This window comes from Schistocerca serialis, chromosome 2, assembly GCF_023864345.2.
Source record: "Schistocerca serialis cubense isolate TAMUIC-IGC-003099 chromosome 2, iqSchSeri2.2, whole genome shotgun sequence".
Lineage (NCBI taxonomy): Eukaryota > Metazoa > Arthropoda > Insecta > Orthoptera > Acrididae > Schistocerca > Schistocerca serialis.
Window position 1 is genome coordinate 630,365,082 of NC_064639.1, and position 18,923 is coordinate 630,384,004.

The 18,923-nt window shown below is 43.3% G+C and overlaps 2 protein-coding genes across 8 annotated transcripts in view; one reads left to right on the top strand and one right to left on the bottom strand.

The window, feature by feature from the left end:
- The window catches only part of LOC126457690 (uncharacterized), a 358,927-nt gene that overhangs the window by 66,812 nt on the left and 273,192 nt on the right, over nt 1–18,923 (bottom strand). The window lies entirely within an intron of this gene.
- On the top strand, nt 1,477–17,158 carry LOC126457694 (uncharacterized). The gene is made up of 3 exons (XM_050094225.1): nt 1,477–1,592; nt 13,824–14,051; nt 17,006–17,158. The coding sequence occupies exons 1-3, from the start codon at nt 1,565–1,567 to the stop codon at nt 17,065–17,067; spliced, it is 318 nt and encodes a 105-aa protein (XP_049950182.1). The 5' UTR covers nt 1,477–1,564; the 3' UTR covers nt 17,068–17,158.

The following is an 18,923-nucleotide window of genomic DNA, read 5'->3' on the forward strand; positions in this document are numbered from 1 at the left end:
CCCGTAACCGAAATTTGCATATCTGAAGATGGTTCTAGAGGGACAGTAACCAGCTACGTGAATAAATATTTTTGCAATCATGACGGATTATAGGTAACATTGTATAACCAGTGATTGCAGTATCCCACCAGACATTTTGTCCGTTTTTCCAAAATGCGAGGTTAAAGGCATCAAAAAGAAAATTACTTCACTTCATTTTTCTAAGGAGAATGTGACATAAATAACTTCCACGTGGCAGAATGTACTACATACATAACTGATATGCTATTTACACTAAAATCTAAAGCAATTAAACACTTATGTTAAGTACGTATGTGTTCCGTGTGTGGAGCTGTTAGTGATGTGTCAAGCATCGGCTCTTTCTCTCTAAGTCGTTCCTTGTGTGACTTTCCCTGAAACAGAAGGGTGGGGGAAAAGGTTGTAATTCGAAACAATTTACACATCTTCGCTTCTAGCCAGCTGGATATTTGATCTTTAAAATATTTCCTGATTTCTTATCCACTTTTTATGTGCTCCAGTCTTTTTCTGCATCACAAAGTTTATTCTGCTGAATTGAAGCTTTTTCCCATTTTCCAAGTCACAACATTGTCTTGCGTTAAATCATTACTTACTATGGCGCACGACCAACGCAGTATCACAAAACCGTCGATACTTCATGTACAATGTCTTTCCTAAGAGTCGTTAAGTGTCCTTTCTCTGGAGTTATAACAGATATATGCCATTTCTGTTTCGAATTGTGTTGCTAGACTCAATCCCAACAAACAATGCTCGTCTAGCCTTTCATTTGACTGCTAGTGTCTACAGATGGCGTCGATTTCTTGCTCTTTACACGCAAATAGATTTTTTAAGGAGGGGAATTTTACGTGCCCATACGATATGGCGCTCCCAAATTTAATCCACGGTAAGTTAGATGTATAACTTTGGATAACAGTCTGTAGCTAAAGAATTAACCACATATTTCAAATAGATCTAATGTATTATAAGGGACATAGAGGTGTAGGTCTCGAAACAATTGCAATTGCTGCAAAAAGCTAAACATTACGTCTAAGAATAATAAAAAAAATTAGAAGATGTAGGAAACTGCTTATGTAGTCTCTAGAGTACACTCCCTCGTATGATTCTAAGATTGGTAACTAGACTGTAGTATTTAAGTACTAAACTTCCTCTATGCACAGGAGTTTCCTCTTTATACCGGACGGTGAATGATATAAACGTCACTGACATCTGTTCACCTCCTTTCATCAGCATTCGAACCGTACGACATTAAAAGATAGGCTTTATTGAGAGAAAAAAATATTCCTTTCCAGTTTGTGCCTAAAGTATGGTAACCAGTTTTATTGAATGCTGTAGTTGTAATGCTGATAATACGTATGACACAGCGAACGATAACAGATCCTTTCAAGTACAAGGAAAGTCAATCTGCTGCTAGTTGCTGCAACCAGAGTTCACGGAACGGAAAATGAGGAGGGAACTTAACGATAACATTCGATGATGCCATCGGGTATCTAAACATATATAAATGAAAATATAACGCAGAGAGCAGTAGTAGTTTTTGTCGAGTACAATGAAGCCCGCTTTGTTGCTTGTTGCTGGTAAGTATTGGCAGAATTTATTATCTGTCATTCACGATAAACATTTTTTTCTTAACCCAATTTTACATAATTTCTCATGTATTAATCCGTGCGAAAAGGTATTTCCATGTATAGAAAGATGGTTGATTGGCCGAAAAGAAAAAGTGAAATGCATTCCATGACTCTTTGAAATGCACATCTTATTTCGAACGGGCACTTGTTAATCTTCGCTATTGTGAAGCTTATCTCGTCCAGTGTAAGCTGTTTGCTATATCGAATCATCAGCAGAGTGCAGTAAGCAACTGTTAAACCACTTGGACCACATCCTATTCTTGTTGTATCGTAACGTTATTCTCACATATACTCTCCTGTGCATAAAACTGTTGCACAATAAGTAGAAACAAAGCATCTAATATGGAGATCGATGCTTACCGATACTATTTAGACAGTTACAACCCAATCGTTATTGCTCGAGTATTTGCTGTGTACAAAACTTTATAAATGTAAAAAAAAGAAACGCTACGAGTGGTTGTCTTAACGTAGGAAACCGTGATTATGTATCACAAAGTTGTATGAATGAATTTAGAAATCAGAATAAAATGTTATCCATCTCCAAAACGATTGAAAGCTGCCTTTGGTAAATAGCTAATTACACTGAATTCACGCAAATACTTTAACAAAGGTAATGCGGTAAATAAACGAAATGCGCTTGCGCGAACTTCGATGTAAAAAACACGCGTAAAATGAACACTAAAGACGTTAATCTGTGATAAAATAATTTTAATAAAAATTTTAATTGCGACTAGCAACACTTTTAGATACTATATTGCGTCACGCAAATAACGATAAAGCTGTGTCTGAAAATATCTTTAGTCGTGGCCGGAAGTAATTAATTCCTTATCCTTAGCTGATACTATTCGAATAGTGCCGTAGAAACTTTCCCTCAAGTCAACAACCTACTGCCAGTACTAATGTTATGTAGATATATGTTATTTACAGAACACAACACAAAATCATAAAATTACTTCGGCTTCAAGATAGCTAGTATAGTTTTGTCACTCAAGCATGAATTGCACTTATATCACTTTTGTTTCAACTGATTGTCTGTGTTAGCATAGCAGTGCTGCACCATATGAAGAACCATAGTTGCTACAGCTTTCTATTACAATGACTACTTGATTGAAAATTAGTTCTCAATTTAACGTATCCCTTTTATCTATATTTTTCCATTATGACTTTCTCCGAAGTTATGATGAGAGGATAGGACTACGTTGGTGGTTTGACTACACCAATCTAATGTCCCAAGAAAGCTGCCGGCCGGGATGGCCTAGCGGTTCTAGGCACTTCAGGCTGGAACCGAGCGACCGCTACGGTCGCAGGTTCGTAACCTGCCTTGGGCATGGATGTGTGTGATGTCCTTAAGTTAGTTAGGATTAAGCAGTTCTAAGTTCTAGGGGACTGATGACCTCAGATGTTGAGTCCCATAGTGCTCAGAGCTATTTTTTGAACCAAGAAAGCTTCTATTATACTGGCATGCGTATAACACAACTATAAAACTACTGGATGTATCTTACTTTGCGATTAGTTGCTTACAGTACGCTGTAATGCTATATATGAAATTCAGTACAGACAGTAGGCTCGTTTGATTAGCGATGAACCTGAATAAACTTGGGCCACACTGCTTTTTTCATTAACTCTAAAAACCATCTTGCGATCATGTACTACGCACATACACGTGCTCCTTCACCTATATCTTAGCTTCCCCCTTATTATAACATCAATTCCAGCACAATTCGTCATTTCTGCCCAAAGCCACATGTCTGTACCACAACGCATATTGTTCGCGACTCATCCCTCCATGCGCTCTTACGCCAACGATATTATTGTTACATGAAATGTATGACCCGTGTCATACAAATATAACATCCCTGTCATTTCCAGACTACTTACTACAACGACTTGACATAATTATTTTTTATTTATTCTTTCAGCATATATTACAGGCTCATAAAATATCATTTATGATTAATTTCACAAGTACATACAGTTCCAAAAATGGTTTTAAATTTATGAAACCAAATAGCTGGAAAACACGTGCTGCACAGTGTCATAGTTTTACAAGCTATTACATAAGACCTGCATTTGTGAGCCATCTGTAAAGGAGGGGATCAAAATGGAGTTTGGTATTTTCTTTGTGAAACAGCAGGCATCAATGTTCTGTTGATTTCAGAGAAAAAACAACGGAAATGTTTTTTATAAACTGTTCAAAATACATAACTGTTTTATTAGAATTAACGTATATGCTGCACTTGAAATGAACTGTGAAAACGGTTTACAGTATCACCAAGTACACGTAGCTCTAAAAGTATGTATCTTAGACTTCATGTCTTCGGGACATTTTGCTTATGTTTTCGTCTAACCTGCCACCTCCCAAACTACTGCATACTCCTTTTACACTGTGTAAAGTGTGAACAGTTATAGTCATATCATAGCTTGCTGTCGTACCTTTGAAAATATCTTTCCGACTATCACTTTGGTTCCATTAAGACTGTTGTGTTGTACTATTTCTGCAGTGAGTTACCGAATAAAATCATAAATCAGGTCCGATATCCGGTATTCTCGTACGTTGTCCTCTAAATGACATTTCGGAACTGTATCGAATATTGTTCGGAATATTTCAAGGAACGAGGCTTCGATGTGGGCGACATTGCCCATAGTGTGATTCCTTGTTGATGAGTATCACAAGACTAGTGTTTGCTGAATCAGTATGGTTTCTTATGGAGGGGACTTCCGTCCACCAAATCGGTCATCAACCGTGGGTATAAAAGGGGTTCATCTATTCTGCAACTACAACGAGATAGGCATCCAATCATGTGTGCTTTTTTCGAGTCGCTCGGCATGCTTTGTCGCTCTTTCGACCTACGGATAACTTCTGCTGGAACGGGAGAAAGTTGTGTATAGGACCTTAAAGACATGTTCTTAGATCCAGATACATTTCCACTACTGAGCGGTATTAGTTTCTGCCCCCAGGGGCTTAGCATTCATTTGCTGAGTACGGGCTTGGCGACCCCGGGGTCCTGAGGTGGGGACTGGTCAGCGCAGCCAGTCACCGTAACCCCGGACATGCTTCAGCGACCACCGTATGGCGCGGTGGTGGAATGTTGTGTGCTGCAGGGAATGGTAATCTTGGCTTGATCTCCTGGATTGCGAGGAAGGCCAACCTCTATAAGAACCCCTCAAACTTACGGTGTGCTCCGCGCCTATAAAGTGCATGGCTGTTGGTGTGGGACAGTCGCAAGCGGGCAACCTCTGGGGCACCTGCCGCACCCCAGTTGTATAAGGCTTACTCAGGCACGCGGGGCTCTGTCTGCGCGGACCTTTAGTTCCCTAGCTGCTCGTGGGACTGCAATGGACCCTTCGACCTCTACATTTTCCCCTACGAGTGGATTGGGTGGGCCACTGGTAGGAAGACACACCCCATCGAAAAAGCGACTTCGAGCTACGAGCCCTCCAGCGCCTGGTGTTGCTAGAGATTTATCAGACTATCGTAACAGAGCACATGCTGATAATCAGAATGTGTTTTTGATTTGAAATGGAAGGAGGGTCGCTTTGAGAGCGTTTCTCCCTTTTACATCCACAAGGGTCTTGAGGGAATTGTAGGAACACTGAAATTTGTGAAGCGACTGTGCAATGGGACTCTGTTAGTTGAGACTTCTAGTTACCGTCAAGTCGCTTCTCTTCGGAAAGCAACCTGTCTCGGAGAGTACGCTATCGAGAGCGAGCTCCACTCCACTTTGAATTATAGTAAGGGTGTTGTGACATGTAGGGACTTGGTGGATATCCCCACAGACGAGTTAAAATCTGAGTGGTCTGACAAAGGTATAGCTGACGTGCAGCATATTATGAAACGAGTCGATGGGGACCTCATCAAATCCGACTCGTTTATTCTCACGTTCAGTTGCCCGAGACTCCCAGGGCACGTTAAAGCGGGGTTCTTACGTTTGCCAGTACTGCCATATTTCCCTAACCCAATGCGCTGTTTTAATGTCAGCGCTTTGGGCGTACTACGTTGGGGTGCAATGGGTTGGCCACTTGTGGTAAAAGTGGTCAGCCTGCCCATGAAGGGGGCGATTGTTCATCGCCTGTGAAGTGCGTGAATTGCTCTGGGAGTCACACTGTCTGGAGCCAAGTCTGGCCCATCTATCTCGAAGAACGGAAGATACAGGAGATTAAAACATCTAAGCGCATCCCCTATGGTGAGGCTAAGAAGCTCTTTAAGGCCTTGCAACCTCCTGTGTTTTCAACATCATTCGCTTCTGCTCTGAAAAAACCGGTACAAATGGCCACTGTTGCTACGCAAACGGAGGCTGCTAGTGTTAGCACTAATACCTTCATTTGCCAGTGCACTTGTGCTGCTGCGGTTGTTTTGCAACCTGCAGCTCTCCCCGCAACGTCGGACAAGGCCGTGGTTGCTGACATTGGGGTACTTCCTGCCTCTCCCCATATGGAGCCTTCTGCCCCGGAAAGTACAGCTCCAGCTATTGACAAGGCTCTGCATTCAAAGCCCCCCAAGACAAAGACGCCGAAGGTGAAGGTTTTGCCACCTCAAGAGACTAGTCAGGGTCGGTCAGATGACGAGACCATCGTACTGTCTGACAACTCCCGTGAGTCGTCATCGGAGCTGATGGACATTGGTGTCGACCGGGGGCGATCTTCTCGCCCCAGGAATAAATCTCTGGCCCATACGGGCTCTCTTCCAAAGCACAGAGGCAGGGTGAAAGTTCAGCCACCCTGATCACTGGCTCCCATATTACATTGGAACCTGAATGGGTTCAGGACGCATGTGGCCGAATTACAACTCCTTGTACGAGAGTGCCCTTTGTGCTTATGTCTCCAAGAGACACATTTTCGGGCCACTGACGCTCCTCCTTTATGGGGCTATACCGTGTATCGAAAAGATGATCTGATGGGGGAAAGAGCAAAGGGTGGTGTTGAGGTTTTTGTCCGTGGCATGCCCCCCTCATCTGAGCCCCCTCTCGTTACAGACTTGCAAACAGTCGCAGTGGACCTTCTTGTGGGTTGGGGGCTCACAGTCTGTTCAGTTTACTTACCACCCCAGGATGCGATAGACTCTGCGGCTCTCACAGACCTTATTAGCCAACTCCCCCGCCCATTTCTTCTTCTGGGGGACTTCAATGCTCATAATGTCTTATGGGGCTCTCCGACTACTTGCCCCAGGGGTCGCATTCTGGAAAGCCTCATGATGTCTGAAGAACTGTGCATCCTCAACTCTGGTGCTCCCACTCATTTCTGTACTGCTTCCGGGTCATCATTGGCTACTGACCTTTCCTTTTTCTCTCCAGCACTCACGGATTCTGCTCTGTGGGAGGTTGCTGCTGACCTCCATTCTAGTGACCACTTCCCCCTTTGGATTCGCCTCCTGTATGAGGCTGTGGCATTACCAGTGCCGCCCTGGTGGCACCTCTGCAGAGCTGACTGGACACTTTTCAGCCAACTGGCTGTTTTGGAACACCGTGCCAGCGTCCACGAATGGGTGGACCATGTTACAGCCGTGATCTCCCATGCTGCTGAATTGTCAATCCCACGGTCATCCGGTCATCCCGAGAGGCGTCCTGTCCCTTGGTGGACCACTCAGTACCGTTCAGATATCCGAGCCCGCCGTGCAGCTCTGCGCCGCTTCAAGTACCGTCCTTCAGCTGACAATCTTGCGGCCTTTCGGGTGGCAAGGGCCAAAGGGCGGCGAGTGATTAAAGAGAGCAAACGACGGTCATGGCAATCGTTCTTGAACTCCATCTCCCGCTCCACTAGTTCTACGAAAGTATGGGAAGCCATCAGGAGGATTTCCGGGAAACTCAGCCAACTACCTGTCACGGCATTGCTGCATCAAGGATGTCTCCTCACGGCGCCGAGAGACGTTGCCCAGACACTGGCCATGCATTTTGCGGAATCTACCGCCACTATCAACTGTGATCCAGATTTCTGCCGCTACCGCACTGCCATCGAGAGGGGTCACTTGGACTTCCGGTCTCCAAATTCTGAACCCTACAACTGCCCTTCACAATGTGGGAACTGAATTCGGCGCTGTCTGTGGCTCATGATTTTGCGCCTGGTCATGATCAAATCCGGTACAGCATGCTGCAGCACTTGTTGCTGTCATCCAAGGAAGTTCTCCTGAATTGTTTTAATATGATATGGTTATCCGGCATGTACCCTGACTCGTGGAGGGAGGCGCTTTTGATTACCCTCCTCAATCTGGGGAAGGACCGAACGCATCCCAGTAGCTATCGAAGTATTGCTTTGACGAGCTGTGTCGGGAAGACGTTGGTACGCATGGTCAACCGTCGCCTGGTTTGGCTCCTCGAGACCAGGCAGCTCCTTAGCCCCTCTCAGTGTGGCTTTCGGAGATGTCGCTCCACTATAGACAACTTGACCCTGCTTGAGGCGGCCGTACAGCAGGCCTTGCTACGTAACCAGCATGGTCTGGGTGTATTCTTTGACATTAATAAGGCGTATGACACTACTTGGCGCCGCCTTATCCTCAATCAACTCCATGAGTGGGGCTTTCGTGGCTGTCTCCCCATCTTCATTCGGTCCTTTCTCTCCCACCGCCTCTTTCGATATCGGGTTGGTAATGCGCTATCTGATTTGTACGTGCAGGAGAATGGTGTTCCTCAGGGAAGCGTTTTAAGTGTCATCGTCTTTGCCGTCGCCATTAACAGTATCACGTCCACTATCCGGAGTCCTGCCCAGTGCTCCTTGTTTGTGGACGATTTTGCTGTTTTCTGTTCTTCCTCCAGTCTTGTCACTGCTAGTCGGCAGTTGCAGCTTACGATAAAGCGCTTAGAGGCATGGACTGCGAAGACAGGTTTTACCTTTTCTGCAGAGAAATGTGTGTGTGTTCATTTTAATCGTTCTCGACGTCTTTTTACCTCCCCTGAATTGCGTCTGAGGGACACCGTTCTTCCTTTTAGAGACACTGTGAGGTTCCTGGGCCTCACTTTTGATTCCAAGTTGTCGTGGTTGCCTCACCTTAACGACCTAAGGTGCGGGCCCTGAAGGCACTGAATATTTTGAAGCGTCTGAGCCATCGGTCCTGGGGAGCAGATCGGGCGTAGCTGCTGCAGTTTTATAGGGCTTTCGTCCGATCGCGTCTTGACTATGGTTGCACCGTGTATGGGTCAGCAAGGCCTTCGTATCTGATGATTCTTGACGCATTACACCATGAGGGTATCCGGCTGGCCACTGGTGCCTTCCGTACCAGTCCCATACCCAGCCTGTGCGCTGAGGCAGGAGAACCGCCGCTCGCCATCCGGCGGAAACTCCTCATGGTGCGACGGTTGTGTCAATTCCTTGCCTGTCCTGCCTCCCCTGCGTAACCTACCGTTGCCCGACCGCCAATGGAACGTCTCTTTTCCAGTTGTCCCAGGGCAACGAGACCATTTGGGATTCGTGCCAAGAATTTGCTTGAGTCCCTTGGTGTGGAGCGTGTGACCCCCCAACGACGAGGTTTTACTCGCCTGCCTCCCTGGTTGCTCCAGAGGCCCAGCGTCCTTTTAGACTTGTGGAAGTACCGGAGGAGCTGCACTCCTACGTTTGTTTTTACCTCCTTATTTTCCGATAGTTTACACCAGCATCACGACCATGTACCAGTATTTACGGATGGCTCTAAACAGGGGGACTCTGTTGGTTCCCTGATCGAGTCGTCAAGTTACGGCTTCCTGCGGCGTTTACCATCTTTGATGCCGAATTGTTTGCGATCTTGCGGGCATTGGAGCAGATGAGATGTGTTCCCAGCCTTATGTTCCTCAACTGTTCTGACTCACTGAGTGCCCTTCAGACCATGCAACACTTGTACCCAGCGGATACAGTCGCCCAGAACATCCATGATGCCCTACTCCACCTGCAACGGCAGGGGGAGGAGGTTTCTTTCTGTTGGGTGCCGGGGCACGTTGGTATTAGGGGAAACTAAGTGGCGGATGTGGCTGCCAAAGATGCATGTTCCCTCCCTCACGTTGTTGAATGTGCCGTCCCCCTCCATGCTGTTACCTCCCTCCTGCGTTTTCGTGTTATGCGTCAATGGGAAGAGGATTGGCTGGCAGTCGGTGACAATAAGCTGCGTCTGGTCAAGGCCACCATGCGGCCATGGCGTACGTCCTACCAGTCATTCAGGCGGGATGAGGTTCTCCTCACTCGCCTCCGAATCGGGCACAGTCTCTTAACACACGGTTTTTTACTCCGGCGGGAGGACCCCCCAATCTGCAGTGCTCGTGGGGTCCAGATTACTGTCCACCACATTTTACTTGACTGTCTTTTATTCTCTGACCAGGGGTTTCATTGCCACCGGATTTGCCCTCTATTTTGCAAGACGACGCAACGACTGTGGTTAAAGTCTTACGGTTTTGTGTCCTGTCCAGTTTGTTACCTCGGATTTTGGGAAGGGGTTTTTAATGTGATGCTGGGTGATTGGCTCACCAAGGTTTTAGGTAAGAGGTCCGCCGGTCACGAATACCTCCTTGTTTCCCTTCGGTTTCTGTCCTCCTTTCCTTGTGTTCCCTTTCCTTTTTTAGTGCGTTTCTTCTCCTCTTGTTTTGCCACTGTACGTGAGGATTTGGAACTGCATCAGGTTTGTGTGTTTTAGCCGTTCTCCTTGTTCGCTGTCCGTCTTAGTCCCTTCACTGCATGTGTTCCTGTTTTTATGCGTTTGGGCGCTGATGACCACGCTGTTTAGCCCCCGTAAACCACAGACACACACACACACACGGTATTAGTTTCTACTTGTTCGATCAGTTACGTCAATGTCTACTAGCTGGGTCTTTTGAGACAATTCAACGAAACCCAATTCTGTGGTGAATCAGATTCGGAAAAGCGAAATCAGTACTTCGTCCTTTTCTCCTAGATTTGTCGAGAGGGTGTCAGTACGGTCAAAGAGTGACTTAATAAGTGAAGTAGATGTGTATATTGTACCCATATACGTTAACATTTTTGGTCATATCGGCTATTGAGTGATTAAATATCATAGCTGCTTTCAGGTTTCGCTTTTAACAAGGCTAAGAAGTCTTGAAACGTGTATTGAAGCTCTTAATGTTTTGACAGAAACTTAGTAACGTATCACTAGAACTGTGACGGGTCTTTGCACTTCACTAAAAACTTGCTGGGCACATACAGGTCTAAAATGCAGTTTGCAAATACTCGTAGAGTTGACCACTTTGTGTTTCACACCCTCGTCACTAATGGAGCTGAATATTCGATCTTGACAGCTGCAATATACTGTAGTTAAATTCCTGATATTTCTTCTGAGGGGGAATTCTTTCCTATATCCAGTAACATTCCATTGAGACTAAAATACATTCAATTTGTAACTTCCCTATGATCACTGAGCTGCTCTTTCATAACAACTGATACGGGAACTCTGAGTCTGTTAGATGTAAGAGAGTGGCTTCTGTAACTAAAATGCTAGAGGTACTTGTCAGATATGAAATGAAATGAGCGTATGGCATTTGTCAGAGAAATTGCCCAGAACAGTCTCACACAAATCCTGCCTGTGGCACCAGGTTTAATCACATTGCTCTACTATTTAATAGCTATATGTATTTTGAGAGTTAGTTACTGGTTTTGGAATCCTTTTACACTTGAGAAGTAAAGAACTATGACGCTAAGCTGTGATACATACTGGAATGCGCACGCAACACCTCTTGTAGGAATGGTGAAAAGAGGACGCCAGCTTTATTTAAGCAACAAAAAAAGTTACTGCACCAGTTACGTTTTCCTGACAATTGTTTTCGCTATTTTATTTGACCTTAGTGTTGTTGGAAGCAACATAAGTTTTCGATCATTTGTCTGCGTGTGTGTAATTCAACGATTTTTTCCCATGCGGTCGTCTGTTTAGTCCTCACTGCAATTAAAAAACCAGTAAATATAAATCATAGAACATAATTTCAGCTATTCAAGGATAATATTTTTGGAATACCTTATTACGCATTCCTTACAGCGTTCAAAATACAGAGATTGAGTCAATTCACAATGTTTGTTTGTGCACTTTGAACTGTAACGTATGATGGCACGTTCTTCGTTGCCTCTATGAAATGTTTCGGTGTGCTGGCTGAAAAATTTTCTCATGCGTTAGATTTCAAATAATTCTGTAAAAACTATAAGAGGGTCTTACAAACGTAAGACGTACTGCAATAATGAACAGCAACGAAAAATGCGCTACAAGTCTCTAACTAAACAAACTACTAACAAAGGGAATAAAGAAAGGTAAAGATAAGTACGGACAGGCACATAAAAAACAATGTTAAACAATAAGTAGCATAAAGAAAACAAAAACTGGTGGAGAATCATGTAAGTATTAGAAAGCCAAATAGAGGCCACATAATAAACGCTACTGAAGAAAGCGAGTGCAGTGAAAAAACTCTTACATTCTTTACAGAAAACTACGTAGTGAAACTGACAACAAGTATCCAACACAACAGTTGCATAATAAAGAAAAACTGCAATTACTGGAAACACATTACTAGATCACAGAGTATAAAGGGAAGTACAAGAGCCCTATAGTTACCATATTGAGATCTCATTCCAAAGAACAGAAGGAAACATGTCCAGTCGTATTAAGAGCAAACTACAGATCCAACAGCGAGAGGATGCATTGTCTTCTTGGCAGATGCCATCGTGCCTAAGAACATTAAACAGTATGGAGGGGTGGACACGGTCCTCAAGCACAAACGCATTGTAGTTTAGATCGATTATGCCTTCCATTATGGAGAATCACCCACACGAATACATTCCTCAGACCATAACGCTCCCTCACTCATCGCAGATTGTCTGCCTTGAGACGTTTCACGCCCTACCCGCCACCCGCCTTGTACCCGATCGAGCATGAAAAGTCTTTCGCCTAAAACGACCGCTCAAAGCAGGTCCGGTTCAGGTATTGGAGTGAAAATTGAAGCCTTCGTCGCCGGTGAACAGCAGTCGACGTGAGCGTATGAATGTGGTACCTACTGTGAACAGCGGACTTTCGCGGGATAATCGTTGAACAGATACTGCTGGTAGCCCTGTGGTTCATCTGGGGCGTCTTTCCCTCAACTGTTGCATGCCTGTTCATCCGTACACATCTCCGCAACTGTCTTTCACTTCTGTCATCTATGATCAATGCTGCCCCACTGGTCATGCTGTCAGTTTTCGATAGTGCAGTTTTACCATGCACAGTTCACTTTAAGCAGGGTGACACTTGAACAGTTTACAAACTGAGGCGTGCATCCACTCTTTGCCAGAAAGGCAATAATCGTTCCGTTTTGGACGTCAGATAAATAGCTTCGTTTCCGCATTATGACAACGATTGCACTCCCTGATGATCTTTATATAGCCTCCACTGATAATGCTACACCCTCCCTTTGATGAGTGGTTATCTCGCGTTGATGTCGAACAAAGGCGGTGGTCACATTACTGTGACGGAACCGTGTATGTACTAGTGTCTTGGACTTGGCGTAGATAGTGAAATGACTCTGATGTCTCCTGTCGTACAATATACGGATTATCACAAGAAGTTATGGGAGACGTTCCATGCAAGGCTGTCACTTCTTTGCCTCTAAATTTAGTTTGAATGTAACAGAAAAACAAACAAATACTAATGGTACCTATTAATCTTCTCTATCACGTTATTTTCAGAGGACGGAACAGGGACAATATTTTAATAGGTTACGTTCATTATCTTGAGGAGCAAAAGACTTTACAGAGCCGTCCACTTGGAGATATGTGTGCTTTTCAGTGAAACCCCAGCTACATGATCGTAACGAGAAAGGCTTCCAGCTTCTGCAATTCCTTTTTATTCTTTACTACTAAGGGTAGAACGGGCTGTCTGATGTCAAAACCAATCAAGAACATAATTTTATCAGGCAAATATCTGGCTAGCTTTTAGTGAGGCAGAGACTTACTAAAAAGGCTAACCTTCCCAAATATAAGTGAGGAAAGATCTAATATTGTCAATTTAATTATGAGATAATAAGAATCCAACAAGAACTTGAAAGACCACTGTAATTGTATATCGGAATACTTGTCCGGCATGAGCATATCGTGCATGGCGCTGTTGATTCGTTGTTTTTTATTTTCTGCTACCAGCGGACTGTTCAAGTAACACATATATAGCATACTGAAGCGATGCAGTGCTAAGTGGGAGGGTTGCACTAGCAGCCATTAGACGAAATAAAGATCTTTAATTACGGTCACTGACCTTTACAGCACTGGTAGCAGTGGCGGAGGTCCACGGACAACCAGAAGAGTCGACCACCGCCAACATCGGGAATGAGAATCTAAGCACCGGAAATATCACGGCTGAGAATATATTTCTGGGGAGGTCGTCCTACACGGAAGATGACGGTGATACCATTTGTGTCGCAGCAGACAACAAGTTCTACTTGTATGCTAATTCGTTGAAGCTGTATTCTTGCTACAACCAACTACCGAAAGGTAAGTTACTTTAAACAAAACTGTTTTCTGTTCATAATTGACAAGATAAAACCAGTTTGTTCAGCATAAAAATCGCGAATGGTCTCACAGCGAAAGTGAAAATATGAGTGAAATCAAATCATCACGGAACAGTGGCTACCCTTGCCTCACCGAAATTACGAAATTGCAACTCTTCATGATTCTCCTCCAAAACAATTCAGAGCAATTTTCTGCGCATATTTAGTCCACCTTTTATAGTAATTTTCTTGCCCCTTAAAACTAAACACCCTTGAATTCCTTTAGGAGGATTATGTCGTGTAACGTGACATGAAGTACGCAATGGGCCATAGTTTCAACATTTTACGAAAAGATATGTTAACAGGCGACGGAAGTTGCTACGAGTGCCGTGGTCCGTAGCGAGTGGTTAATTTTCACAGTGCATGTGTTGGCAGTGAAGTACACACACCTATACTAAGCTTAACACTATAAACCGATAGGCACCGTACACTTTTCTTCATACGCTGTAGAAGGCCGACAACTGGATTAGTGTGTATAAACAATACCCGCCATACGCTGAGGAGCAAGTAGAAATAGGCTTGCAAGTTTAAAGAAGTTAAATATTAAACGACGCGGTGACATAGAGACGAAGAATTAGGTGAACTGGGCAATGATAAGTGAACGCACTGGACTACATCTTATCGGAAACATAATGTTGGCATTAAATTAGGGCACAGACTCATTCATTGTTTTAGTGAGACACCTACAATGTAATATCGGACCGAAATATATGCTACTTATAGGCGATGACACACTGTACTAGCAATCAACCGTATAAACATTGCAAAAAATTTCCCAAATATCGGGCATTTATATGGCAAATAGCAGCATGCCACATATGTTAATTAGGAGTCAGTGAAGGTTGAAAAAAGAACCTGATAAAAGCACGTTACTTAGGCCAGACTAAAATGTCGCGAAAGAAGAAGATGTGGGGTTGTCGTATTACTGGTTAAGTTTTCCAGTGCGTTGGAAGTTGTGCCTGCACGCGTGTTGGTTAGCACAAGAGTACATGAAAGTTAAATAATGAAACTTTAGATGAAAATGTCTAGAAAACAAGCGGCAAAAACTACATGTATAGTAAGTTTGTTACTATACAACCACGTCATTAATAGGCTTGGCTTTTCGTGGCCACTGCTGTAAGAAGGCTGATAAATTGCAGTCATCAAGAACAGTGGTTAAGAAAAACGCACCATCTATCGAAGCTTTCAGAAAAGCTGTGCTTATACTGTGAAATTGCTCGCCATGTTCTAGCAAAATATCACGATTAAAACTCATGATGTGCCGACCGAAATGCCCCAGCCCCAGGTGCAATAAAATAGTGGACGATTAATAAACAGAAGGTGGCCTCGCATCTCGCACAAAGCTGAGGTCCATAACTTCACAGGGATCGTGCAAAGAAACACTGGCACAATTTCAAGAGAATAATTCTTCAAACTCTAACAAAATGTGTATCTTCTAGAGTTGGGGAAAACTGAAGATCTCACCACTACAAACTTTTGGTCTCCTCAAAACAATTAACATTTTGGTGACCTTGCGCTCTCCAAACTTGGCATTCTGAGTGATGGAGAAAGGTACCTAATTCATTCAGTGTTTCTAAAGGGTGATTCCGTCGTTTAGCATCCGCAGTTCTGACTTTGACGATAGCTTCTGACAGTACGGCGCAATTGTAAATTCTTTGTGATTGCGTTTAGCTGTTGTCTATTCAAGTCTAATAATTGAATGTATGTCAGCGATGAGTCTCTATCTGTGTCCTTTGATGTCCGTGACTATTAAGTATCACGAGGGCTAAGTCCCATCACAAATCAGCAATCAACTATCCCGTTATCTGTCTAAACGGTAAAGATGATTTTACTACAGTCCGACTTCTGACTAATAATTCCAACCGTAAAACTTTTAAAATTCAGATCGTCTTTAAAATAACCTAGCAGCGCTTAACATGCGTACTACTATTGCAACAGTACAAGAGAGAAATGAAGTTAACATCTCCATTGCCGAGTTACATTGTAGTCACCGCAAACTTACAGCTCAATGGGGCTACAACCCTCTTCTAGGAAAAATGTTATCTTTGGTCAATTTATGGTCTGGGGTTTAACCTTTGTAAATAATAATTTCTTGAATTCTTTCTGTTTCGTATCATATGGTATTCTTTCATTTCAGTCCTTTCTATACGATAAGCTTTAGTATTTACATAACACAGTTGTTAATTAAACAGTAAAGAGTGTAAATTTTGTTGTCAGTAGCTGTCATCACTGTCAATATGACTGATTTTTCTATTTCTTTACGCAACAAAAGGGTGTTCGTTATGGGTTGGGAGAACGTTTGGACGGCGGAATACTGTTGCTGACCTGTACATGAAGGACAGAGTAAACGCATTTCATCCGGTCACGTTGGATCGTTCTACTGTTAAGATGGTCTCACGTACGACAAAGTTTTACGGTTACTGGGGACCGGCGGCGCTGACCATTCCCTAAACACAAACTCAGGGATCGCTATATCAGTTCCCAGCGAACGAAACCGAGGTCCCTCAGGTTATCGTCATTTGCCTCGTCACAGGGTACATGTGTTGCCTACTGAATGCTTCGCACGTCAGGAGCATTACCCTCCTAGAGAAACGTGGTTCTAGTGATATCCTTAAACTTTCGAAATACGCTATAAGTCAGGTTTATTCGCGTCGCCGATCTTCCAACTGTCTGCTATAGTACCAGTAGGAATACGAACACTGTAACATAGCACACTGTGTGACCCCACATTATCTCTGATACACGACCGTAACATAATCTTGTCACAATGCTGACAGTGAAATTCGTGCTATGTAAAAAAGGTGAAGACTTAACGTTGTCTTATCACTAGTAAAATTAAACTGCTACGTTATTTTTGTACTTCCTATCATTACTAATGCGCATTTCTCTTCATTTCAGTTTACGTCGTGAAACCAAAGAGTCAATGCAAACCATACCTGTCTGATTGTCCCAGGAACTAGGTGTATTGCAAATCAGTTGGCTCAGATTGAATCGTTTGCGAGGGAGTGGAGAATAAATAGCTGGACTGCTGACTGAAGACATCTGCTGTCTGAAGACATCTGCTGTTTCCAGAAGAGCCAAGAAACTGGATGTGTCAGAACTTGACTCATATACTTAAAAATAACCGGTCGAATCTACACATCCTATTCTGTGTCAGTTTCTGATTACTTCACGACATGCAGTAAATATCATTACTGTAAAGATTAGTATTAAAAACATTGCATTTGTATTCTTTTTATGTTTCTGTTGTTTCTATAACAGTAGTATGCCGACGCAATAAAAGTGTAGTTTCATGACGTCAACTGTTATATTAAACGGTACAAGATATTACTCTACCTACAGGTTCACGTAAATACTGACAAACTACGGAGTGTTATTAATAACATAAAATGCATTTCATACGTTATCCGCGCTGACCTCCTATATTCCCAATGTCCACTTCCAACCTTAACACACTGACTGCCACGAGGACACCGGCGGCCACCGCAAAGACTCACGACTTACGCCACTGCTAAGCCTTACCTAGCCTGGGAAATAAGTGAAAAATTTGTAATCCAGAGGAAATAGTGCCGTATCTCACTTTTCTATATAAATTTATTGCAAGAAATTTGAAATATCGCTCCAAGATGCGTGTTCGTATTATCGAAGTAGTAAAAGCGACCGTGAACCGTCTCAATTACTAAATCTCGTGGATTGGACCTTAAGCACAAGTACGTGCTCAAAAGTAATGACTCCGAAGTTTTATATATGAAAACCTATAAAGCTTTTTAAGTATAATAAACTTTATTAACACTCTATCCTCATTCTTCCTGTCACTATGTTTATCGAAACAAGGCAACAGTTTCTTGATACCCCCACTGTAGAATGTTTGACTTTGTTGAAGGGGCCACAACATTACTTCTACTTGCTCCGCTTCATCACTATCAAAGTGAAACCCTCTAAAAGTTTTCATCGAGTTTTGGAAAAAGATGACGGGCGGATGGGGCATAGTCGGGTGTATGGAAGATGATCTGTTACCTCGTATACAAGGTGTCGGGTTGTTACACATGTCGCAAGTACATGCTGTGTCGTTGTCATGATGAAGGAAAGGTAGCTCCATGTCTGCAAGAACTCTTCGATTCGTCTTTTCAGTTTATTTAAAGAATACAACAAGCAGTATCTCGGGGTCTGTCACAGTTACGTAACACACCGCCATGTCACACGCTACAGTACGTAGCCCTCGATCGGCAGAGGGTTGCAATTGCGTTATGGAATCGTGAGAGTCGACCGAGTAATATGCACGACGCGTAATAGGGTAACTTGCATTGTTAACAGAATGAAAAACTCGGAGGCATACATCCCGTCTTATCAATACTTTCTTTCATTTTTTCTTGGGTAACTTCAGATATAAAAAAAAGAATGATGGAAAACGAATTCTACAAAATAGTGTTATACCAATAAACAGAAAGATAAACGGAGCCAGGTAAGAAAATCGTTATCAGTTAGATTAAGGAAACCATACATTAATCATAAATTTATTCTTCTCAGTACTAAAATTAAATGTAAATCCCAAATGGCCACAAAACACATAATTTGCTTGATAGGAGTAGACAACAGCGCCCACGATTAAGAAAAAATGCCGCACGTCATGGTAGACATTTGATTGCTCATCCCAGTTCAAGATAAGTGTCTACCTAACCTTAGTCCGACTCACTGGTTAACAGAAATGCTTTTCAGAAAATGAGGCTCTGGTAATGCTGTCACTGCATGCAGCGGGGCTAAGAACAAGTAGCACTAATTCTGGGCTGACGTGGAGCTCTCCCATTAGCTCGGTGAG

Bases quoted from the DNA above. Each gene is read 5' to 3' on its own strand.
- LOC126457694 (XM_050094225.1), top strand. From the start codon at position 1,565: ATGAAGCCCGCTTTGTTGCTTGTTGCTG. The intron at 1,593-13,823 runs GTAAGTATTGGC...TGACCTTTACAG, and splicing joins CGCTTTGTTGCTTGTTGCTG to CACTGGTAGCAGTGGCGGAG. The intron at 14,052-17,005 runs GTAAGTTACTTT...TCTTCATTTCAG, and splicing joins CTACAACCAACTACCGAAAG to TTTACGTCGTGAAACCAAAG.